We start from the raw sequence: 26,759 nt of genomic DNA on the forward strand, positions 1-26,759 counted from the left end.
TAATATATTTATCACTGCAACATGGTTAATGTGCTCGGTTATGTATTATAACATAATATTTTTAGTGTAGTACAATATTGGGTTTGCAAGGTATTAAGTTGCCTGAATTTCACTTTCATATTCATCATATACATACATAGATCCATTTCTTGATGTACTTTTTCCCCTTCACTAATGGAGTTAATGGTGAAAACCTTCCTGTATTTTCCTCTTTTATGTCTAATTTCCCTTTCGTTTAATCTATTATGCTTTTTTTTCTAAATGTCACAGCAGGCAAATGAACCAATCAATCAAGGGAACATTTATGACTATAACTTCATGAATCATTGGCCTTTTAATGCATCACTCTTACTATATGGTTCTGTGTGGCCAAACACATAGACATTTCTTTGCCATGTAATTTACTGTATCCAGGCTGCACTTTTGTTCACAGAGATATGAGGTGAATGAGAATGAATTCTAATGCAATCTGATAGAGTAATAAACTCAGAATGGAAACATATTACAATATCACAGTCTATTCCAATCACATGCTGCAGGGGCTCGTTCCCATACTGAAATAGACATGGCTGAGTTGCAGCTACGCATGCAAAGGGTGAAGTTATTCTTAAGGGGATGTTTTCCACATAGCATGGATGGACACAAATCATACTCATGGTGATTCACTGATTGATTTACTCTTGAATGGTGAGGGAAAATTCCTTCTGATGGCCTAAGATAAAAGGCGGCTGATAAGTGTTGAATCTAATACTATAACAAAGTCATACTGTATAAGCACTCTTGGACTGGCTGAATAAAGCTACGCTTTCTGTATCATGTAGCTATATGCTTAGAAACACTTTAGAAGCATTTTGGATCCTTTGCAAACCCTAAAGCTGTATGCTGTAATGGCTGTGATTGCTTTGTTGTTACAGAAACATTTTAGTGCTTTGCACCTTTTCCTCCAAACATTGAAAAAAAAACATCAGTCACATCCAGGCATTCATTAAATACATAATTTATTACAGAATACAAATGGCATGACATATGTATTTCATAAATACCACTAAGACAAATATGGTTGAACGTATTTCACTGTAGTTCAACGAAACAGTGATAAATCTTGTGCGAAAGTTGCTCAAAGGAATCTAGGTAAACATTTAACTGGAACAACATTATATACAGTACACATGCCATGAATTAAGCTTTCCTAAGAGGGTTGTGGAGTGGATAGTTTTGTTTGAACTTTTGCCTACTGCAGTGTTCATTTGCATTATGATTGTGAAATCTGCTCTTATCATTAAGGCAATATTCAGGGCATTTTTAATCACATCTTCATGCATCAGTAAGAGGCTGTCCACACTGTGTCTGTACTTGCAAATGTGACAGTTAATCTCCTTGCAGGCAAAATGTCTGTTTCAACTGTGGAGCAGAACATTTTAAAACCAAGTGTGTGCCTATGAAAAAAAGCCAGTCCTGCTAAAATGTCTTGTTCCCTTTTAAGCTGTACAGACTCAGAAGATGGACTACAATATGCACCAAGTATTTTTTTTTTTATATATATATTTCACTGGCCAGTGTGACACTGTAAATTTATACTGGGATCTATTTGCATAACTGCAGCATTTTGCAAAGCAAACTTTTTTGTTTCAAATGTCATTGTATAAATTCCCTATTCTCAGTGTCATTCGTTATAATGTTATTTAAGCCTCTAATAATAGGGGGTTTACAATAAGTAATGTTTGGCTGGTCACCTTGACCACCTATTTGTATGACCACCTGTATGTATAAAATGGCTTTTTCTTGGCGATGATATGACTGGACCTTACAAATTTGAACAGATTTGTTCAATTTTCAATGGTAAAATTACTTGGTGTAAATGCTGAAGGTGACATCAATATGATGTATGTAGCGTGACATTAACTCCAGAGCATTGCTTAATCACTAAGATGAAGGTGCAATTCATGAGGGGTTGCATGCCAATTAACTGTGAACCATATAAGACATTTATGAATGTAAACACTTTACTCAACAGGTTAACAACAGGAAACGACAGGAAATGGCATTGCCACAATTAGGGATTGCACAGATATTTCATTTAGCACAAAATAGTACAGGTCTGAGTTTCTCACGGTGAGCGACATGCAGAGAAAAACCTTCCCAGAAGGGTGCAGTGTTAACAAATTTGTACAAGCTGTTGCATTCAGTTTCACATCCTGAAAAAGGACATGCATGCTCTCTGTCTCTGGTAGTTCTCTGTTTACAGAAAAACTGCATTATTATAATCTCTATGGTCTTTTAAGTATTTACATTGACATTTTTTTTGATTTATGTTTCAAATGTCAAATCTGGGTCAGATTTACAAAGCACCCTTTTAAGAAGCTATAGTTTTAAACTGCACTTTGATGTAATGCTTCCATGGAACAGAAATGGTGTTTTATAACTACATTTTATCCACTGAAAGCAAACATAGAAATGTCTAAAATCCTCAAAGCACACACAAAAATTGATAAGGACCACAAAAAGCCACAACTGATTCGAAGAGATTTCTTAAAGATCAAAGTTCACAGTTTTAGACAGCATAGGCAGGCTACACAGTAACAGAGAGCCACTTGCCCTAAATTAATAGTTCACGAACACTGACAAGTATCGAAACTGTTTACCACTTATGCAGATCATGATATGTAAGGAACATTAGATTAAACGCCTTATTCAGAAATGTGAGCGAGGAATAGGGAAATTGCTGTGTGCTTTGCACTGCGTGCATTAGATGAGCCTGACAGGAAACTCGATACCTCTTAATTTATTTTTCTAGATAATGTTTTTGGTAATGAGGGAGTCACATAATGTCTTTGATAAACACTGAATCTCAGAGATTTACACGAAGGCCTGTTGGACTTTGCCTATTTGTACTGGAAAATGTTAAGAACATTCCCATGGTGAATTAAGGATTTGGCAGCATTCAGGACAGAGCCTGCTAAGAGACCTGAAATGACAAATCGCAGATAATAATCGAGCCACTAGAGAAGTCCTGTTATCAGACACACGTGTTTTAAGTATTTTAAGGTTTTTGTTTATGCTGTGAAAATGTGGTTTGGTGCGTCAGCATAAATTGGTTTATATTGGTTTATATAGTGACTTCCATCTAAGGATGCTCAGCTTATCAATCGCATGACTGAAATTGTCATTTTGCTTAAACAAACGGGGATGGCCATGTGGTTTTATTTCCTTTTGCATTGTGGTAAGAGGTGTTGTCTCAGTGCTTGGTTGGGTGAATTTTAACTCAGACATTTTATAGAATCCAATTTGAACCAAGTAACAAGTAAAAATTGCTTCAAAAAGGCAACCCCTGTTTTAATCTGTTAATCTAATGAAAGCAGATCATTCTTTAAAACTGCAGCTCAGTTCCTCAATTTTTGCAAGATGACAGAAACGTGACTCAAGAAGGAAGTCCCTCAAGTGAACAACCAGTTCAAAGCGTCTTTCATCTTGACTGTCATAGAAGTACATTCTTTCTGAACATTTCTTTCCATTTAAAACTGAATCGGGAAGCATTTTTAACTTTAATTTTGTTGTTGTTTTTTGTGTGCGCTAACCTTTTTGAGCAAGGTCATGGTGAAATGAACCGATAAAGTGAATCTAGAGAAGAAAACAATGAGGTAGATGAAGAAAACAATCTTTTAAATATGTCCCTTTTTCCATCACACACCCACCATTGGCCACTTACCAGAGGAGGCGTAACCTGTCCTTATGTGACATATTGAGAAGTCACATTGGAATGAGTCAGGACTTGCAAGGTGATTTATAACACACTCATTAGGTTTTTACTGCAGTTCCCATTAGAGTTTGTTTTATCTGCTGACATGCATCCCTCTTTCTCCGAGTTGCCCTCAGCTGGGTCACTGTCCTCTGAGCTGCCCTTGCTTCGGCCTCTCTGTTCACTCTTCCAGCTATGCCCACTATATACATATCCATTGGTTGGCCTAACGTTAGGGTAGCGTGACCTGTTGAGGCATAGGATTTCCTTGAAAGCGTACCTGAACTCTGGACTCCTACAGTAGATCAGTGGGTTGAAGGCTGAGTTTGCGTAGCCTATCCAGTTTAATATTCTGAACGTCAAGTCGTCCACCTTAATATTTGCCGCTACCACGTTTAGTACAAAAAACGGCAGCCAGCACAGTGTGAATACACCCATTATAATGCCCAAAGTCTTCAAAGCTTTATGTTCCTTCAGGCAGAACTTGGGCTTCTTGGCGGTCCTCGCCTCGCAATGGCTGCTCACCACATTTAGCTTTTTGGCATTGTTGTTCTGAGCGTGAAATCGCCCTTCACTTTTGTCGATCTTCTTCAGTTGCTTTCTTGCCTCCTGGAAGACGCGGCTGTAGACGAAAACCATGATGACGAGGGGGATGTAGAAGGAGATTATGGACGAGATGATAGCATAAGCAGGGTTGGTGTAAAATTCACAGCATGTCGCGTTACTCATGCAAGAAAGTGCTATTTGCGTGTCAGAAGTCCACCATTTCATATAGATTGGTAGAAAGGAAATGAGCCCGGCAATGACCCACACCAGCAGCACAATGATGCGAGCTCTGCTCTTGGTCAGTAAGGACTGGTAACGGAAGGGGGATGTTATGGCGAGGTAGCGATCCAGAGCGATGACACAGAGCGTTTCGATACTGGCCGTGACGCACAGAACATCAGTAGCCGTCCAGAAATCACACCAAAAGCTGCCGAAGTGCCAAGTGCTCAGGATGATGTGAAGGGCGCCGAAAGGCACCACCACCAATCCCATGACCAGATCAGCACAAGCAAGTGATGTAACGAAGCAATTAGTGACGTTCTGAAGTCGTTGAAACCGGGCGATGGCTGTTATCACCAACACGTTGCCAAAGACGATGGCCAGGACAAGAATGGACATGAGTGTGCCCAGCAGCACCATCTGTACTTCACTTTTGGTGGAGTTAACATTTGTGATGTTCTCACAGGTGCTTTCATTTGCAGTGGCCTGTGTGCTTCCCATGACCTGACAGAGATTGAGAAGGAAAAGCAGGAATATTCTAAATTAGTTAATAAAAAAAAAATAACACAGAGGTTTGTGCATTTGAGTGGTAAACCATGTTAAATGCAAACAGTAAATAAACAAGTTTAAAAACAGTGCAATTCCATGCAGACAATGCCATTGTTTACAAACCTCCAAAAAAGACTTCCACTTCTTCCATACAATGTTTAAGTACTCTTTTGAGGTCTGTAGGGTTGTTATGAACGAGTCGATCCTCCCTTCATTGTGGCTTTCTCTTGCATGGTTATCTCTCTCACACTTTTGCTCTTGCTCTGTCACCACAGCACTTTTCTCAACCTCTCTCACACGCAGTCACTCTGCTGAGCGGTGTTACGTTGAATGTGGCTCTCAGGCTACTTGTCAGAGCCCTTATAACATTCTGTGATGACATCATAGCTGACTTCCAGCCAATGAGCTGAGAGCTGAGGTGAAGGCTGCGCTGCTGCAATAGAGGATTAAGTAACAACATTCTGACAGCTACAGTGAGACTATTTTGAATTGTATTTCAAGCTGTTCATGCACACTTGTTTAAAAAAAAATTCTGCCCTGATACATTGTTTCATAGGTTTTATGACTGTTCTGTTCTGTAACTCATGAGATGAACATTAATGTACTGTAAGTGCTTTGACATTGATAAAATGACTTTTAAAAAATGACTGTAATTTTTTTTATTGTTAAAGTAGGCACACGAAATTCATTGTTAGTATTAATGTTTAATCATCAAGCATATGCAAATTTAATTTATCAGCCATTCTTATCAATTAAAGAAATTTGACACAAAGAAAACAATAATCCTAGTGTACAATGCAAGGTTTATTAGAAAGCTAAACAAGCTAGAGCAGAGGAGAACTGCAAATCATTATGTCTATGTAGAGCCCTCAAAAATAAAACACAAATGCGTGTGTGTGTGTGTGTGTGTGTGTGTGTGTGTGTGTGTGTGTGAAAGATATGGTAAACTCTACATTATGGGGATAAAATGTCCCCACAAAGATGACAATATCCAAAGTCCTTGTCCTTGCAGGGACATTTTTTGGTCTTCAAATTTTTTGGTCACAAACATCAAATTTGTGCTTAATTCCGAAGGTCTGCTCTGGTTTAAAGCTTGAGCAGTGTACAGCCATGATCCAGAAATGAAAATTTGTGTACGTCTTCACTTTGTGGATTTTCTGAAACACAATGCCCTTATCATTGTTAGAGCTGCTGGCTTTGCTTCCTGTGGGTCAGACCTGCTGAGCCGGTCTGGACAGTGTTTACATGCTAGGAAGAGTAACAAGATCTTGGTGCCAATTACTGGTGTCCATGTATCATCTGAATGTCCAGAATCATCTGAGTCATATCTTTATATTTCCTGTAATTCAGAAATGCCAATTGCTTAGTGTGTGTGAGAGTTTACTCAGCAGAGTTTACTCCAGCCCTAATTAAACACACCTCAACCAGCTAAGGTCTTCAGGATCACTAGAAACTTCTAGGGCTATGTTCACCCTATACCCTCATTCACTATTCCCTACATTACTCCACTAATGTAGTCCACTTGAAGGAGTGAATGAAAATGAGTGTCCGTGCGAGTGAGTGAGTGAGTGAATTCGGACTCTGAGTGCAATGAATGGGCTACAGCTTTTGCATTGTGCTTGCTGTTTAATAATTATTTGAAACTAGGCAGCTCCAGTAGTAGTGAAAAGATTTATCTTGAATTCAGTCATGTAAACTGGCATGTATAAACCTTATTAAACTAATTAATAATCAATCAAAAAGAAAATTATACCTGTGTAATATTACACTGTTCCCACATTGGACCAGCGCGGTTTAGAAAATGGATGATTCATCTGTGGGCGCCATTTTCTGGCGAGACGCAGGAATTAATTTGGTTCGACCCTCACAGTGCTTTATGGGTATTCTCTTATATATTATCATATTTATATCATATTTATATATTTTTTGTTTGTAAATTTTTTTAAATGTAGAAATTATTTCAGATTTATTTCAATTAACAAAAACATTTTCATTTTAGTTAACAATATCGCTGTTGAGTACAGTGAGTTTTGCTTTGTCTGCCTCAGTGTTATTTGATACTTTTGTTTTTGAATGCTTGGTATATCGTTCCTCAAAAAAGACCATTATAAAGTATAGCTTGTTTGGTACCAGCTCATAAAGGTCCAACATTTTCAATGCAAAAATGTTGCAACTTAATGTTAATTACGTGTTTAAAACATCTTAAAAGTGTTTAAAGTGTTAGCACTCATGTCGTTGAGGTTTCAGTCTAGGCTGAAAATTCCAAAAATTGAGGGTAGGAGTGATCTATGAACTGGAGAGTAACTAAGAATTCATTGTCAGTCCAGCAAAGCTCTTAAGCACAAATTATTCCAGGTTTGAAATGTACTGAAAAGGGCTTTTTGTAACAAAAAGTGTTTGGTACTGGTAGATAAGATATCTAAGCTTAAATCTGGATGTCCTGAGTTTAAACAGAAACAACCAGGAATTACATTCCCTCTCTTTTAAGAGGGCAGACCAAGAATTTCATGTTTTTGCATACCAAACAAATTTTATGCAAATTTGATGGACATACACTGTTCTACACTACTGTTCAAATGTTTGTGGACAGTGAGATTTTTAAAAATGTTTTTTGAGAGAATTCTCTCAAAAAATCAAGGCTGCATTTTGGGGGGGGGGGGGGGGGGGGATCACGGTTCATGATTTTATGACGATTCTTTTTCATGTTGGTTTTACTATTTTGACAAGTGACTGAGCATTACAGCCAAACTAATGTCTTTGTAAGATAAGAACAAAGATATGCATTACATAAACTTAACAAATATACAAATGAAGTAAACTGCCGGCACTGATGCCGGCACGGACATCGGCACGGACACCGACACGGACACCGACACGGACACACTGGCACCGGCATTGACGCCGACATGGACACACCGGCACGGACCCCGGTACCAGCACGGACACAGTAACTGCACAGGAAATTGGCACGGAAACTCGGCACTGACACGGACACCAGCACAGAAACTGGACCGGCATGGAAACCCAGCAATGGCACTGGCACGGACACACACATTGGCATGAAAACTGGCACAGAAACCCGGCACTGACATGGACACCGGTACGGAAACTGGACTGGCGAGGAAACCCAGCACATGCACTGGCACGGAAACACAGCGCGGACACCGACACGAACACAGCACGTGCACAGACACCGGCCCGGACAAATCACTACGGAAACATCGGCACGGGAACCCGGCACGGACACATCGGCACAAACACAAAGGCACGGACACCAGCCCGGACACATCGGCACGAACGCATAGGCACGGACACCAGCCCGGACACATCGGCACGAACGCATTGGCACGGACACCAGGACAGACACATCGGCATGGAAACCCGCCACTGACACAGACAATGGCACAGAAACTGCCACGGAATCCCGGCACGAACACCGGCACCAGCACGGACACATCGGCACAAACACGGACACGGACACATGGACACCAGCATGGACACACCGGCACAGACACCAGCATGGACACACCGGGACTATATATAAGTTATCATGCTTTTTAGATAAGCGTACTTTTCATATTATACGATTTAGAAAGAACACAAACAGTTGGAGCAGAGTGTGTTGCTCTTGACAAATAAGGAGCTGAAAAATCCATTGTCCATATTAACTCGTACAAAAGCTAATTTTGGTCATGGAATATTCTGTGAGTTCATGATTCATAATACAATCATTCTACGCAAGCCTGTATGTTGTGCTTTTCGGGAATCAGTGACAAAATCATTGTTACAGTTGGCTTCGCTCACAGACGAGTGGGACTAGAGAGGCCTTATATGTTGTAGAGGTTAATCTAAACTAATCTCAGTGCTGAATACTGATCTGCATGTGGAGAGTTCCATTGAACTCAACTGTTTATTTTTCTAATATCTCTGTGATCTTCCAGACATTCATAAATTCCAACACCCCCGTGATCAGGAAATCCAGATGCTGGCTGGCAAAGTTATAAAGGGCACTGGTGAAAAATGGATAGTGGTCTTCCAGAATGTGCTCTATGGAGACATTGCCGCCAGTGAATACTGCAGTGGGAGCGGTGTTTTCATGTAGTTTCTTCTTGGCTTGGTATGTATTGGCTCAACATCATAGCTCACTGTAAGCATACACTCTCCGAGAGCTGAAATCCTCAAGGAGAGGAGGGGCGTGTGGATATGTCCTAAAGGAGTTTTTTGTATAAGACTGATAATGAGTCGGGCTGTTGCAGGTGGAGACACAGTGGTGTTCTTAGAGTATGAAAATATTACTTTTTTTTCTGTATTATAATTTCTGAAAGCTAATGTTCGTGAACTTCATAATTAATCACCTTTGGCCCACCCTTTTGAAACACTGCCATTGCTTAGATTTGAAGGATGAATTGTTGTATGCCACTTAAGTGCCCAAACTGCAGTTTCCATTGAACAGAATGGAATAACAATAACTTGCCAGACTGCTTTGACACTTTAAATAATAATTTATCAGTCTTGCCAGATGCTCCAAGAGAACAAAGCAACCTGGCCTGTAAAGTGCAAAAACACAGTGTGTGTATTATATATATATGTGTGTGTGTGTGTGTGTGTGTGTGTGTGTGTCATTCTGATGAAACTTAGTCTCTGATTCATTATTACCTCATCCAGGCTTATCAGCACTATGATGGCTTGTGTGTAAGCATGCAGTGAGTTTCTTTTGGACTGAAGTTGTCTACAGAAAAACCCATGAGCACATTTATGCAGCATTAATCACTGCTTCTGTGAAGTGCATACTGATTTTAAAAGCACTGTATCATTTTCCCCCCATACCCTTGAAACTGTCTGCTGATTTTATCATACTATGGACAATGGACATTAATGGTTATGAGATGGTCTGTTCTTATGTCTGGTCAATATAAGGCCTTTAAACCTTTATATGATGGTGTTAGTGATATTGAAGATACATTCAAGGACAGGTCTATATGGACAAAAACAGTGCAGGGAAGCTCAGCCCCTGGCCGTTAATAAAAAGCTTTCCAGCCTTATTTAAAGTGTGAACTACCTCAAGAGATAAAAACATCTGGAGGGCTACTGGTTTGATATACTGGAATATATACATTTGCCTTATGTTTTAAGCAATCACATGCTGCTGCTATTTGCACTTTACACTATTCTCTGTTCGCACGTTTAAGGAATAATAATGAAATCTATTGATATCCACTCTAAATAAATGGTCACCGTGATTTTGCCAAGTAAGACATGTTCCTGGATTAACATAATCATATCCCTACCCCTAAATATTACCCCTAACTATAACTTATCCCTAAAATCAGAGGGAAATGATTGGTGAATAACACTGATGTAGAAGCACCTAACCCTGGTTGTAAGCCTGAAATGACTTTCACCGTATAGGTCGTTAATGATATCATATCAGTAATTTTTAATACTCTTATATTGTTACCTTTTTATTTCATTTTTATTTAATTTTTCCACTTTTAACAGTAAATATTGATATATGCAGTTAATGATTATTTAAATTAATTCATCAGCATCATGTAATTAATTTAAAGGTATAGTGGAGGATCTTTCCGAATTTTAGATAAGACCCGCCCTCTCCACTTTTTGAATAAGTTTGATTGATTCACCAGAATGATTGACAATTAGGAGGACCAATAGTATAGGTGATCCACCCGGAAGTAAAACATCCTCCATTATACCTTTCATTTTAAATATTTTTAATTTATTTTATTTTTTATGTATTTTTATTCAGTTTTAATAATTGATTGACAATGACAGTTATAGCATATATTTCCATGAAATGTAATAATAATACATTATACAGAATAATAATAATACATTCATACAAAAAATAGGTCATATTTAAAAGTCCATACAATCGCCGTACAATAACATGTAATATGCTATTAAATCTGTCATATTTTTTCATTATACACGGTGAACAGGTTTTTACTGTAGCATTTTTACGTTATTTTAAAATGAGTTATCTATTTGTTTATTTATTCATTCATTTTATATGTTGCTACCAGACCATAGTGATGGTAAGAGGTCAGACAAGAAGGAATATTTCTGAGGTCATATGTGTGTGTGTGGAATGTAATGAGACAATGATGTCACATACTGTACATCATGAAATAGAGACACATTTTACACCATGAAATAGACAAATTACAGACTGAAAAGGAAGGTTGAATGCATGAAAGTGGGAGCGGGGCTGATGTGAGCCAAAATGAGGGCAGTGATGGACCTAAGCAGGAAAGGAAAATAAGTGTGAGGTGTCACAGAGTTGTCCTACTTACTGAAACTCTTGTTGAGAGATACATGTATGTAAATGTGCTAGAGTAGGAGACAGATGGTTGAGTCATTTCCTCCCCCATTCTCTCAGGATACCTGGGAAATATCCGCTTTTGGACAAGACACTCATTCATTCTCGGTATACTTTCACATTAACGTGATAAAAATCAGGCTATTTTCCTAAATTAAATTGTGATAAAGTGTTGCTATTATTTTAATTGTACAAAAGTTTTTTGTTAATATTTAATTCAATTTTTTGTGTTTTCTGTTCAGTTAAATGCAACATTGTTCTGTATGTCTCTTCATTGCCAATGTTGTAGTCAGTTTGTCCTCAAATTCTTTCAACAATGCCTGAGGCAGTGAACATCTTGTAATGACTGGGTGTTTCTACATAAAGGATTTAACTAAAGTTAACAAACACCACCTGTATTTATTTAGCCTTGTTTTGCCCTTTCAATCAGATTGTCATCTTAGTCCTCTTAGCTCAGAAATGTCTTCTTTTTACCATGTTTCCAAAGAAGTATAGTCGAAAAGCACATGCCACTGATAAGAATCAAAACTATATCTCTCAGTATGATAAGGATGTGCATGTATACATAGTTTATAATAAGCACTGCAATAGTCCATACAAAATAAGAATGCTCACTTTTGATTTCATAGTGACTAAAACAGTAGTCGACACTCAAATTGCACAGACATCAGACAAATTTCAGAGCCACAGTGTTCAATGCGTTATTTGTACTGGAAAGCATTCAAACATCCTTGGCATTCACTCTCCATAGAGCTTCGATGAAGGCATCGTATCCCTTGGAGATGAAAATAATCATGGGAAAAGAAATTAGATCAAATTTCACTAATATACTTCATACCCCAATGAGGAGGGGAGGGGCTAGTGTGTGAGCAGCAGCAGTCACACACTAAGTATGAATCTGTAGTGCATATTGTGAGAATGACAGGAGCGGGCATGATTAACTGACGTAGATAAGGATAAATGGGACTATCAATAAATAAACAGCACTTCATTTCTCAGGAGTCGACCTGGGGTTACCAGTCCTATTTTAGCATCTTCACCAATATTTGTCTCACTCTGAAATGAAAGAGCAATGAATAAATTTCCAACATTTAAAGATGAGAATGGACTTCATAAAAGGCTGCATGTGAGGACATAAATTATGAATGCGCCTCTACCTCAGCCTTTCACCTACTTTATTTGATTTTCATTATTCATCCCAAACTGTTGCATATAGATTTTTGAAATGAACGACTGCCTGTGGGGACAGATTAAATGCTTCCCTTTTTATTTTGCCAATCATTTGAAAAATATTTAAGCGATATCTAATAATCACATCTAATGTTTTGGTCATTGCACAGACTGAGGCGATCCATAAGATGATGAGAAATAAATGTAAAGCAATAGAAATAAGGTCTCATTTGTTAACATTACACTCTAATAAATGCTGGATTCAACCCACGTTTGGGTCAAATATTGACAAACCCAACCAGTGGGTTTAAAATGTCATTTAAAAATTAAACGATTGGGTTTGTCCATATTTGTCCCAACCTAGAGTGTAGTTATTGTAACTAACAGTTAGCAATATATTAAAACATTTTTAGTTAGTTAATAAAAATAGCGTTTATGTTAGTTCACAGAGCATAAACTAATGTTAACAATACAACTTTTGATTTAAAAAAATGTATTAGCAAATTTTGAAATTAAAGGATTAGTTAACCCAAAAATGAAAATTCTGTCATCATTTACTCTCCCTCAAGTTGTTCCAAACCTGTATGACTTTCTTTCTTCTGCTGAACACAAAAGAAGATATTTTGAAGAAAGTCGGTAACCAAACGACTGATGGACCCCATTGACTTCCATAGTAGGAAAAAAAAAATACTATGGATGTCAATGGGGACCAGCAACTGTTTAATTACCAACCTTCTTTAAAATATCTTCTTTTGTGTTTGGCAGAAGAAAGGAAATCATACAGGTTTGGAACAACTTGAGGGAGAGTAAATGATGACAGAATTTTCATTTTTGGGTGAACTATCCCTTTAATAGTAGCCTAACTAAGATTAATAAATGCTGTAGACGTATTGCTCATTCTTAGTTAATATTAACTAATACAGTTAATGTTAACTGATGAAACCTTATTGTAAAGTGTTACTGAAATAAATAAGGGTATTCATTTTGGTGTACAAGTCATAAAAAGATGTTAAAACACTCTTTTCGTGTCAAACAAGGTCAGTCTCTTATTATGTGCATGTTTTCCTTTCCCTGTGTTGTGGGAAATAGGAGATCTCCCATTTTTTCCTGAATTTCCCTGTCTATCAGACACTTCCTTGATGTGGCCACACCCAGTCACACTTACCCCCTGGCCCATCGACATTCTGGTTTTGCGGCTTGCCAACAGTAAAAGATTGTTTTTGTTGCTATGTTACGGGCACCTTTCCAACATTTATAAATAGCAGTGAGGCCTCTCTTGCAGTTCCTCTCTAGGAAGAGCAGAAGCAGGAGTTGCTGTAGGTTGAGGTGAGCTCTCAGCGGGTGAGTGCACATAGGGGTAATTGTGCATGCAGAACTGCAGAGTTCCCACCAGATACTCCTCTTACACTGTACCACGGTGATGATGCGGTTTCTTTTTTTAATAATTTTTTTATATAATTTATTTATAAAACGGATAGTTACAGTCCTTGATTAATTGAGCAGCATTCGAAGCAGTTGTAAAATACTTAGTTTATCATATTTATTTGTTTCACAGCAGAGCAGAGATTTATTACTTTTCTGTTTTTTTATTATTTTTTTTTATTTGGAGTGTTTTATTTGACTTGTTTGGGATAATGTGTTGCTTCTGTCAAGCAGTCACTATAAAATTCTCATAAACACTTTACTGTTTGAGAAATACTCCAAAAATGGAGATCGCACTTTCTCAGTTGCTGCCCCAAAGTTGTGGATGGTTTACCAATGTCAGATTCTCTTCCTCTGTAAACATGTTTAAAGCCTGTATTTGTTTGATAAGGCCTTTGCTTCTCCTTAAGCGTCAAAGATCACAGACGGCCCCATAGGACCATTAGGTTTGGATTAGATGCATTCATATTATTATTTTTTCTCTTTCTCTTGTTTTCTCCTACTTTTATTTCTTATCTCATTCTTTTATTTTATTTTATTGTATATATATATATATATATATATATATTAGTGTTGTCACGGTACCAAAATTTAAGTATTCGGTAGCCTACCAATACCAGTGAAAATCCACGGTTCTCGGTACCAATTTCGGTACCAAATGGCTAGAAATCAATAAATTCTTTGCTGATACTTCCTCGTCATCATGGAGAGCGCAGTTCGCACCGTTTCAAAAAGTCGATCTCCGAATGCGAATGAACTTACTCTGAATTTTAGTATTGTTTTTATATGAGGATCCTTTTTCAAATACAAGGTCAATATTGATTTTCACTAACGACAAAACAACAAATTATCCGTGAATTTATATGGAACTAAGCTTTAAAAGCTTTCCTCATGTAACATTGCATTCGGAGATCGACAAGCGCTTGCTCTCCCGTGGCGTCTGTCATTGCTATGCAACCATGAACATAGGCGCGCCTGGAAAAACGATCGCCGCGTCGCTTCTATTATGAGCGCGCTTGCCGCGCGCCTACATTTGGAATAACGAATCTGCACGCGCAAAAAAACACGCTATGTGAACGGCCACTTATGGCAGCGTGACATTAGCCTAATCCAAAATATTTCCATATGTGTCTCTTTCCTCCTTTCTTATCAACAAGTGGATTTACAGCCACCACATCAGCAGCACCGCCGTCGCCATGTCTCAGCACTTTAAGAGGACGCGCAACTGCGCGCGCTCAGTGCATGCGTGTATGCATGCGCATCAAGGAACCGGGTTTGAAAGGGTCCTCGGTACCACCGGTACTTAAGAAAACTTGGTACCGTGACGTTTACATTTTTTTAGTACCGACTTGGTACCGAAGTACCGGGTCTTTTGACAACACTAATATATGTATATATATATATATATATATATTAGTGGTGGGCCGTTATCGGCGTTAACGCGCTGCGTTAACGCGAGACTCTTATCGCGCGATAAAAAAAATATCGCCGTTAATCTATTCTCCAAATTGGGTTGGGAGCTGGCTCAAGCTACACAAGCTATGATGACGCAATCTACCCGCGGCCGCGAGGAACACCCGGCTGGAACGCATCATATTCGTCGTCATCTTAAGTAAACACGGCTGAAAGTGAAAGTGAAAAAGATCGGTGGAACATCCATTATTTGGACTTGGTTCGGATTTAAGCCGTCCGACGTAGACTGTGTGGTGTAACAGTTCGGTAAGTTAACACACGACTAATCCGTTCTACCACCTCAAATTCAAAACGAAACATATCACTGAATACCAGCGCGCGCGTATTATTCCCAATATATCTTAGTGAGTGGTGTAGCACATAATCTCTTTTTATTAAAAGCGCCCGATTTTAAGAATCGTTGTTGTTTCTTTTTAACTGAAAAGACATCGGTTAGACAATATTCTAATTTTAAATTTGGGGTTTCATAAGCTCCAAGCCATAATAAACATTAGACCTACTTAAGTCTCTGCAGCTAGTGTACTTAAATTTTATTTATCTGCAAAATTATGTTGTATACTTTCAGTTTTGCACAATATATGTTCTCAAAACTACATACACCCTTTCAAAAAAACAAAAACATTTAGCAGTTGTTTAGCAGGATCTGTGTAACCTGTTCTGAAATGGTTTTATTATAATATCGTTATCGCAAGAGGCTGCAATGTATATCACAATATGGATTTTAGGCCATATCGCCCATCCCTAATTGATAGCCTATAGTAGTTGATAATAACATAGGCCTACCTAATGTTGCCTTCGGACGGTAACAGTACAGTAGTAACCTTTTACAGTCTATGAGTAGAACAGCTTTCTCAAGCAGTTTGTGATGCATTTTGGAAACAGGAGATGAGCCCCTGGTCTAATGCGCCACCTGGCTTGAGAAACCCGTTCTCAAAGACTTACTTTTATAGTCATTATTTGGGTAGCACACATATTCTGAATGCCTTCGGCAGAATTCAAATGAGCCATTTTAATCTAGATTAATCTAGATTAATTTCAAAATTAATCTAGATTAATCTAGATTAAAAAAATTAATCTATGCCCACCTCTAATATATATATATATATATATATATATATATATATATATATAATGTTTTGTTTTGTTTGTAATTAAAATACAATCCAGGCCAAATGTTCAATGGATTTTGTTCCATGTTTTTCCAAAACCGTCTCTCTGTAGTAGTTTTTTTTTTTTTTTTTTTTTTTTTTCACTCTCTGTTCAAGACTGGTTAGCTTCTGTTCATCTTTGTGTCCCTATTCATCAGCTTTGGCCACGCTAGAATGGCTTTGCACTCCAGGCAGTGCAGATATATTCAGACAGTGGTTTTGTTTCTGTGTTTCAGTCCAGAGCTTAGCGGTCTTTTCCATCTGAGAGCCTCACACACGGCAGGGTCCCACCACCACTGAAATTATGTCTCCTGCACCCAATCCCTCCATCTCAGAGTGGTCCATTGTTCTGAGAAAATGAACATCCAGAGATTTATCCTCTCACTTTGACTGAAACAGATAACAAAGTCCAGTCCTTTTTTATTTAATTTTCTCATATTTTTACCTAAGTGAACTTAGGTATTTGACCAGTCGCTCAGGCCCAGGAAGAGTTTAAACAATGTGAAACATTATATCTTCCAAAGCCAAGCCTTTTAGAAATATGACAGTAAATCTCTCCGCCTTCAGCACCTTGGAATGTAGAACTTTAGTCATGTGTTAAGGAGCTTCAGAGGACAGTGCAGTAATAGTGTTAAATGAAAGTCTTACAACATTCAGTTAATTTGTGTCAGGTTGTGTTCGGGTCATTTTGACCCGGAGAACATGTTCTTTTCCCCGAAAATACTAGTTAATGTTATCGCATTGCATTTTTTGACTGGGAACACCACAAGTGTTATAGGGTTTTGAACACGACCTGAGGGATAAGATCTGTTTTTATGTAATTCCAGCACAACACCTGCATTAGCAGACCTACAGCGAACTGAACATATGCAGAGACCAGCGCTGCACTGCCTATCATGACATTCCTGTAATTCTTCACATTTGTTTAAAGACGATAAAGGAACATGAATGGGAACATTTTGCACTAGAACTATGAAAAATTCTTTACCCTAATGATAATTGCTATAGGGCTATTGATTTTATCTTGCTGCAAATAATGTTTTTTTCCTGGAAATCACACACGTAATCCTTTTCCCTTCAACATTTTCCCTTCTCATTGGCCACATCTGTACAATGCTTTGTCCAATTATCCAGATCTGCATTTCCTTAAGAGAATACATGTGATTTAAAGTGTGTGTTAATGCAATGTTTTATCAGAGCTGCTTTGTCATTGATGTGACACTGAGCATTTGTATTGTTCACCTGCACATACGATTTTACCCAATAACTTTGCAGTGTAAAGAACGATAACTATAATGATAACTAAATAAGCTTTCACAAGAGGAGACAATATTGTTCTTTTCATTTAAGCGCGCACTCCAGTTATGTTGTCTGTCACTTTAAATGCTCTTTAAAGCAGAATGGATTCTGATGGCTGTTAATGTTTTTATTATTCATCAGCTGAAGAAAAAAAAGTTCTGAAAGTGATTCCAATATTATCGTTCCTCTGTGCTGTTATAGTTGTGGTGTGAACTCTGCTATTCTTTTATATTGAGAACTATTTTTAGAACTATCATTATGTTATTGGTGTTAATGGGCCTTAAAGGTGTCTAAATATTTAAATATACTGAAGGAAGACAAGACCAATCACAAAGCATTTTGCAAAATAAATGTAAGAAAGTAGACAAGCTGCAAATATCTAAATGAAATTGTGGTATATTTCAAGATTTTACAATGCTATAGTGAGATTATGTTACAAGTTTATATACTCTTTGTTATTTTTTTATATTTATGGTGGGTATGATGTTTTATATTGACATATTTCAAATTCATTTTTAGTATTTCCATGTCAAATCCTAAGAAACAAACTTTTGGTACTAGAAAACTTACTGAACTCAGAGATACTATCTCAAAAGTACATGTCATTTGTTTTAGATTTGAATGTTCATAACAAATATTTTGTTGACATGTCACAGGACATGGATCATTAAGGAAGCAATGACACAACATCAATTATGGAACTTGCCCCAGTGTTTCACATTAGATTTTTGTACCATGACAGTGATACCAAAGGCATGGAAAGGACTGCTCTATTCACAGACTCTCATGCAAACCCTAATTTTAGCAATTAGATTAACACTATCACTTTAAGAGCATTAAACATTGACGTTTCTATGAAAACCTGAAGGCAATGCCAGTTCTTCTTTTCTTTTCTTTTTTAATTTAATTGGTTTTATTGTTGTGTTTTTGTTCACATACATAACAATCAAATCCATTAGGTGTAAATCCAACTGAAATACATGTGTAAGTCCTTAGTATAGAAAATAACCTTGCAAATTATGTACAGCTCAGAACACCTGAGCCCTGCCTACAGTGGTGTTGTGTAACCACACACAAGCACTTACACAGGCAGAAACTGTGCTTAATGGTCCTATTGAATATGCACATAGTCAAAATGCATGTGGCCATGAAATATTTGGCCACCTTTTAAAAAGGTGACAGTGTCATTGCATCAGCAAGCAAAATATCTAAAGTATATCTAAAAATATTTTTCCATTTTTAAAAAATCCATTTTTTCTGCTTCTCAAAAAGTAGTGCAACATAATGTGATGAACTGCATATAGCTTCCTGAAGTTAAGAAATACCGCATATGCCATGCACTTTGTGTTTTTATGCAGTGACATACAGATATGGTTAATTGGGTCACCGTAGGTCATAGGAAACATGTAAAACACATAGTAGTATGAACTTGTTTTAATTTTGAGGTTACCTATATAAAATGTACCTTTATGATTATGAAGAAATATTAAAAGATGAGCTAATCCTTTATGATTTACTTTAGTATTTTTCTATAACAGTAGCAGATCAATTTGTGCAGGATGTGTTGAACCGTTTACCCTGGCCTTGAACAAGAACAGGATGTGACATGAGGTCTGAGCAAGGCTGGCCGACATAAAACGAGAACAATGACAATTACCAACAGTGCTGAGCTAAACACATGTACTGTGCATTGGTTACACCTATACAAGAGACTTCCAATGTAATATAAGGGTGGAGTCACATTGGAAAATACCACGATTAGCAGTACTTGATCCCTCCTCCTAAATAAATACCACACATAGGGGTGTGACGATAACCTCATCACCGCAATATCGCGTTGATGAGATGCCTACCGTGGTGTGAGGTCATCACCGCACGTTTTTTTTTTTTTTTTTTTGCTGAAAGTTACAGGAGTGCAAGTTTTGGTCGGTTAACCGCCAAACCGCGATATTTGTTGCTTCTTCACCGCGGTAAGAAAAAATCCCATACCGTCACAGCCCTAACCACACATACCATTACACACAACATTCAAATGATGTCTTTTCAGAGTCACAATGGCATGATTCAGTTCAACTTGACAAAAGAAAGAGTCTTATGGTACTTCCATATTCTAGGCTAGGCTAGTGCTGTACTTTCTGTAATTTTAGGCTGAATGGTCATAAAATCTAGTGACCGGAACATTTGCCTCATCCAGCCTGCTGTCTGGATAGAATACGTTCCAACATCTCTTAGCAGATAGTCTGTCCTGCTTCCCATAAACCATCTGCCAGCAGTTTGTATCTACAGCTCATCAAAGTCAGGAATTCTCTGGAAAGTGTTATCAAATTTTACAGTGGAAAAAACCTGCTCCCTAAAATAATGTGTCTTTCATGATGATAAAAAACAACAACTTGTATTTGCAATCTTTAGTCACACTCAAGCTCTTTTCCAAAATATAGTGAGCTGCTTCATACTAACTACATAGGCAGCTGCAAGACAGTATCCTTACTGTCATGAAACCTCATAAATGTCTTCCATGCATGTAGACTACAATGACTCCACAAGCACATACACACATCCTTGTGGTAGTTTTATTTCTTATATAGCTGCTTTTTAGCAACATATCTTTTAAGCACAGAAGTTGCCAATTTTTATGTTTGAGGTTTGACTGGATTTAATTTATGCTGTAAAACAAAATACGAATGTCTGAAACTGAACAGATCTATTGATTTCAATAGATCAACAAATAATCTGAAATAAAATGGGTTAAATAATCCATTTCAATTATACTGAGCTATTTCAACACAATCTCATGGCAATTCGTAACGATTTTAAGTTTTTGTGGCTAATTTGTACGGTTACGTTTTGGACACTCATGCTTTTTCCTAAAAATCACATTATACAAATTTCTCGTAATACTTTGGGTTTCCCATGAGATCAAGTTTCCTATTAGAGTATTTTATAGAAATGTTATGGTATTTTGAGATAAAACTTGATTTGCAATTACAATTTCTCTTAGCTCCTATCATTTCACATAGCTTGTCATAATGCATTCTGTGCATTGCCTTCTGTGCGCATGTATAACGGATGTAGGCCATTAAGAGCTGTGCGTGTAAACCTCACTCCCCTGGCCTTAAGAGGCACGTTAGCGGGTAATGTTACAGGCTGCGATCATTAGCGTCCTTGGTAACGTGTCCGCCTCCCATGCTGAAGACCCCAGTTCGAATCCCCAACGTGATCTCATTCGTGTTTACTTTTAAGTAAAGTGTGGTTCTACTTACGTTTTCATACACACTGTAATGTACAATATGGACGTACAGTATTGACAACATTTAAACATATCGGTACATATTTTATTAGATTTTTTAGCTGTAAATACGTAATAATGTTTATGTTTAAAAGTTACGTCCATATTGTAAGTTTCAGTCTCTTTCCAAACATACAAAAAATGTATGTTTTGCACCTGAAAATGTTACATATTGATATATGATACCAGGCTGGCATGTTATGTGATACTGCTTTAGAATTTAGCTAAAAGAGTTCTGGAAGAAAACCCTCTTCAAATCTGGATAAACTTTAGGTAAACAGAAGTCAATTAAGTGAATGTCCTAATTGCATATGTGTTGACCCTGCAGACAAGCATCTCAAGCTCTTTATGGAGACTAATCTAAACAATCAGAACATCATGATCTCTTGTCCTTTCACAAAGTCATTGTATCTGCATTTTATATGTGACTTTAAACCCTGTTGACCTCAGGCACACCCAAAACCAGGGGTCATGAACATGTGTTGTGTGTCAGAGTGCCATTCTGATTGTAAGTATATGGTGGGAGCAGCAAGGAGGAAGAGCTTTATAGTTGGACAGGAAGTGAGTTCTAATGAAGCTGGAACCATGCTAGATCTGAACCAGCACTGGGAAACTGGCAGGTTGCTCAGTCTTCAAAGGTCAAAGTGATGCATTGTGCTTTTCACATTATTAATTACTATATTATATTATTAAAAAGGGATGTTTTGGATGAAAAATAACCCTGCCACTGGCCAGGTTTTGTTCATCTTTACATTCTTTGTGTAAGCAGTGTTTTCAGGCAGGCTTGTACTCAAGGTCATGCTGCATGAAAGAGTTTATGAAAGACCATCTCGAAGATTCAGCGTATTTTGTGGGAAGGTTCACCACTTTCTGAACAATTTCTACATTGATCAGTTCAACAGTTTATTTGATTATGATGACTCACTGAAAGAGCAACATTTCCTTGGCCACTGTGCATATCCTGAAACAGATGCAAATCGGCTGTCTACAGAAATATCAATAGTGTTTTGTGCACAATGTAAACATGCAAAATTTTGTTTTGGTAAAATATTAGCTTTTTTTCACATAGAGTGTTATAAATAAGACATCTGTGGGCGTTAAGAATATCACTTGTACTTCCTCTTTGCAGCTGCTGACAGCTCATATCAGGTCTCATATCTACAAACAGTTCTACTTTTTTAGAGTTTGTTTTTTTCAAAACAAAGAATTTTGGTGATTAAATTAGTTTTATAGATCATTTACTCAAATTCGTATGTTGACAATGCAATTTGAAATGCATACATTTTCAATAATTATCTCAGACTAATCTCTGAGTTTAACATCCTCTGCTATGCATGCAGCATTAAGGATGCTGATGAAAGCATGTGTCATGTGGTCTGGACCCACAGGCACTTTACATTGCACAACAGGAAACAACTGGAAACATTAAAAAAACCAAAATAAAAGACCAGCAGCATGATAAGTACTGATACAAACAGGGCTGCTGCATTGAGCGTGAGACTCACGCAATTGACACTTTTCACACGCTCTCACACCACACATCCATTTTCTCACGCACAGAAAAATTGCGGAGAAAAGAGGTACTTTTAATATTAAACTAATTCTCAGCTCTTAGATTCCGTCAATTGTATTACGAAATTCAGACAAAAATACGTTTGGCGCTTGTAAATGTGACGTGACAGATCGCTGAGCGCCTCAGTTCAAGTGCACGTGAACCGATCATCTGTTACTTTTTTATTTAAAGATGCAGTACAACTTACCGAAAGTATACATAATATCGACCAATTGGTGTTTTTCAACCACGGAAAGAGGTCAATGTAACAGCAGGAGAACACATAACGTTACATTTAGCTCAGGAAAGCCATTTAATGACCATAGCATGTTAATTGAATAGAAAAAATAGCTAGAGAGGAGATTTTGCTGAGCACTATTACATATTTATTATATTTTTACTTATGTCATTAAATAATTGTTATTATAACAAAAACTGCATTATATTTAATTTAATTTGTTATTTTTAACCTTTAATAATACCAGCAGATTGGGCCCTCTATGTTTACAGCATTAGGTGAGATTATTTTTTTAAATAAAATGTAAAATAAACACGTATCCAGATTAGTCAATATTGAATCAAAATCGGAATCAAATCACAAGAATGGAATTGAAATCTTGAAATTTTTGTCAAGCAATAATACAAACTGTATCCTACCAGTCATTGTACAATGTAAACATTGTAACATGTTGTCACTAAACTTCATAAAATTCTATTTAGTTACCAAATGTTTTGACAATCACAATTACACTTATTGTGATGCAATATTTGTTTTTACATAACCCCCACCCCCACCCCCCCGCCCAAAAAAAAAAAAAAAAAAAAAAAAAAAAAAAACACATCTCACTCCAAGCTAAACTCAAAAGTTGGCAGCCCTGTACAAATGACAAAATAATTTTAAAAAATGTGAGGGAAAAAACAAAATGAGCAATGAATTGATAGTAATTATCAAGTCAGAGTACATAAAATGCATTTAAACGTTTTTCATGTGGCTTTTATTGTATATCTTAATTTGTCTTGTCTGTGTCTTGAAAACTAAGGGTTTCTCTCTCAATATTTTATTTTCACACAGCTTTGTTTGTATTCTCAAAATTTTTTAAGTTTCATGCATAACCAAACAATCTTCAGATGGTGATCACAAGCTAGTTTTCCTCTCGGTGGAAAAATGTGGCTGGATCAGATAATTTTGCAAAGGGTTAGATATTCCTGGCAATGCTCAGAATTTATCTGCAAAATATCTGAAGACCAAGTCATGCCAGAGAAAGAAAGATCAGAACATGCCTGGAGTGTTTAACATCGTCCATAAGCTTTCGATATAATTTTTTTTTTAATGTATGCTTGAGAAAATCAACAACTATATTTCATACAACTAGATGTGAGCATTATAAACACAAGCATGTCCAACTTTACAGTTATAATAACATTCTCCAGATTACACGACACAGTGAATACAACTAAGCTTAATGCTTAAAGCTGTGGAAAGATTTATGCTTCGTTTAGGTAAGCTGATTTAATGATAACTTTTCATTTATGTAATGCGTTGAGTTTAACGTTCAGAGCAGACGTTGTGTATATTGTATATGTCTGAAAACCTTGGAAGGTTATCTTGTGGTCAAGACTTTAATTTTAATCATGTGTATATGACAGGCGTTTTAATGCTTTGGGGCTTTTATGAAAACTAACATTTTGTTATATGAAGGCCTCATTAAAACTGTTTTAAAAACTTTTTAGAAATATTTTGCTACTTCTAATATATAGATTTTATTTGACCCCTGTCCCTGACACAGCTTTGCATTCTTAAAATATGAAGATCATCACAAAACTGTGATATAAGAAACTTTATTCCAAAAATATTCAAAATGTGATTTCCATAACTTGTAATTTATAACTATATAACAACTATAAAGTATAGTTGCAAAATTTTCAAATGCAAAATATTAACAACTATAAAGGCTATTAAATACATAAATTATACATAATGCATAATTTGAGATGTGATGGAAATAATATTTTTGCATGATTTTATTCTGTGATGTTAATATATTCGCTGTTAGTAGACAACTAAAACTATTGACAGTGTGAAAAGTGTGTTAAACACCCATTATTTAAACAAATTTCTACTAATGACAGATGCGAATGAAAGTAGCCACTTCAGAAGTTTATATAAAGCTCACTCTCCAGTCTTTCACACAGTAATGCTTGGGATTCCATATAGGCCCAAGTATAATGTGAATGTGGGTCAGCATATTTGCCGCACATTGTCATGGGCCAACATAGTCCAATCATACATGTTTCTGGGATAGGCACAAATCACTTCTCAGTGATAAAAGGTGGCATATCAGGTATATTTAGAGGCAGGCATTAGTTTGGGAAAAGCTCTAAGTCACTATATCCGTTAGGGATATCTGCAGGTCAAATGTCTAGAAGTTGTAATAGCCCCACTGCTATTTTCATACTTTTAGATAAAGCACGTCTGGGCGTCATTACAGGGTCTACAGGATATTTATTTGAAACCAGTGACTGAATATTGACTGAGAAAGTCTTGTCTAAATTATGGCATTTGCAGACAGTTGCAGAGCGAAGCCTTAGGATGAGCTCATTGGCTTGGATAATTAGAAATACAACGCAGGAGAAGTTCTGTGACGTTTTACCAATGGACATAGTTTTAAAGTTTTTCTATAACAAATATTGGACTGTAGCACTGTGGACTTCTAACTCGCCTAAACAAGTTAATCCTAGATTGGATTTCAGGAGAACAGAGACAGAATTCAGGAGACGATTTATTACCACCAGGGTCTTTTACGGTGCAATAGAGCAGTGTTTCTTCAGTGTTTCAGCTTTTCTTTCTTTTTTTGTCCTCTGTTCCCCATAGGCCCATCATTATTGCTTAAACCTTGGTTTATTTTCATTTCTTGTCTTAAAAAGGAACTGAAAGCATTGTTGTACTAATTACAAAAAAAAATAAAAATCATTATATTAATGCTGCTTATTTTATTTTAAACTGCTCGTTAAGGCAAATATCTAATCAGCCAATCACATGTCAGCAAGTCAATGCATTTAAGCATGTAATCATGGTCAAGACGATCTGCTGAATTTCAAACTGAGCATCAGAATGGGGAAGAAAGATTTAAGTGACTTTGAATGTGGCATGGTTGTTGGTGCCAGTCGGACTGGTCTGAGTATTTCAGAAACTGCTGATCTCCTGGGATGACCGTCCTGATCCAGTGGCAGTTCTGTGGGCGAAAATGCCACGTTGATGCCAGAGGTCAGAGGAGAATGGCCATACTGGTTGGAGCTCATAGAAAGGCAACAGAAACTCAAATAGCCACTCGTTACAACTGAGGTATGCAGAAGAGCATCTCTGAACACACAACACATCGAACCTTGAAGCAGATGTGCTATAGCAGCAGAAGACACACCGGTGCCACTCCTGTCAGCTAAGAACAGGAAACGGGCTACAATTCGCACAGGCTCACAAAAATTGGACAATAGTAGATTGAGAAAAATGTTGCCTGGTCTGATGAGTCTCGATATTTGCTGTGACATTCAGTGAGTAGGATCAGAATTTGGCGTAAACAACATGAAAGCGTGGATCCATCCTGCCTTATATCAACGGTTCAGGCTGCTGCTGCTGGTGGTGGTGTAATGGTGTGTGCGATATTTTCCTGGCACTCTTCGGGCCCACTTAGCACCAGTTGAGCATTGTTTAAACACCACAGCCTATCTGAGTATTGTTGCTGACCAATTGTCCATCCCTTTATGAGCACAGTTTACCCATCTTCTGATGCTATTTCCACCAGGATAAACAATGAATTCACTGACAATGAGTTCACTAAACTCAAATGGCCTCCACAGTCATAAGATCTCAATCTAATAGAGCACCTTTGGGATGTGGTGGAAAGGGACATTCGCATCATGGATGTGCAGCAGACAAATCTGCAGCAACATGATACTATCATGTCAAAATGGACCAAAATCTCTGAGGAGTGTTTCCATCACCTTGTTGAATCTATGCCACG

At 37.3% G+C, this 26,759-nt stretch overlaps 1 protein-coding gene across 1 annotated transcript; it reads right to left on the reverse strand.

Moving 5' to 3' along the window:
* Positions 1-981: 981 nt before the first annotated feature.
* Positions 982-5,385, reverse strand: adrb2a (adrenoceptor beta 2, surface a). The gene is made up of 2 exons (XM_079891969.1): positions 5,174-5,385; positions 982-5,005 (listed from the first exon to the last, which is right to left on the reverse strand). Exon 2 carries the CDS (start codon positions 5,000-5,002, stop codon positions 3,782-3,784), a length of 1,221 nt encoding a protein of 406 aa, XP_079748095.1. The 5' UTR covers positions 5,003-5,005; positions 5,174-5,385; the 3' UTR covers positions 982-3,781.
* Positions 5,386-26,759: the final 21,374 nt, after the last annotated feature.

Source organism: Squalius cephalus (genome assembly GCF_949319135.1).
Source record: "Squalius cephalus genome assembly, chromosome: 14".
In the NCBI taxonomy this organism is placed as follows: Eukaryota; Metazoa; Chordata; class Actinopteri; order Cypriniformes; family Leuciscidae; genus Squalius; species Squalius cephalus.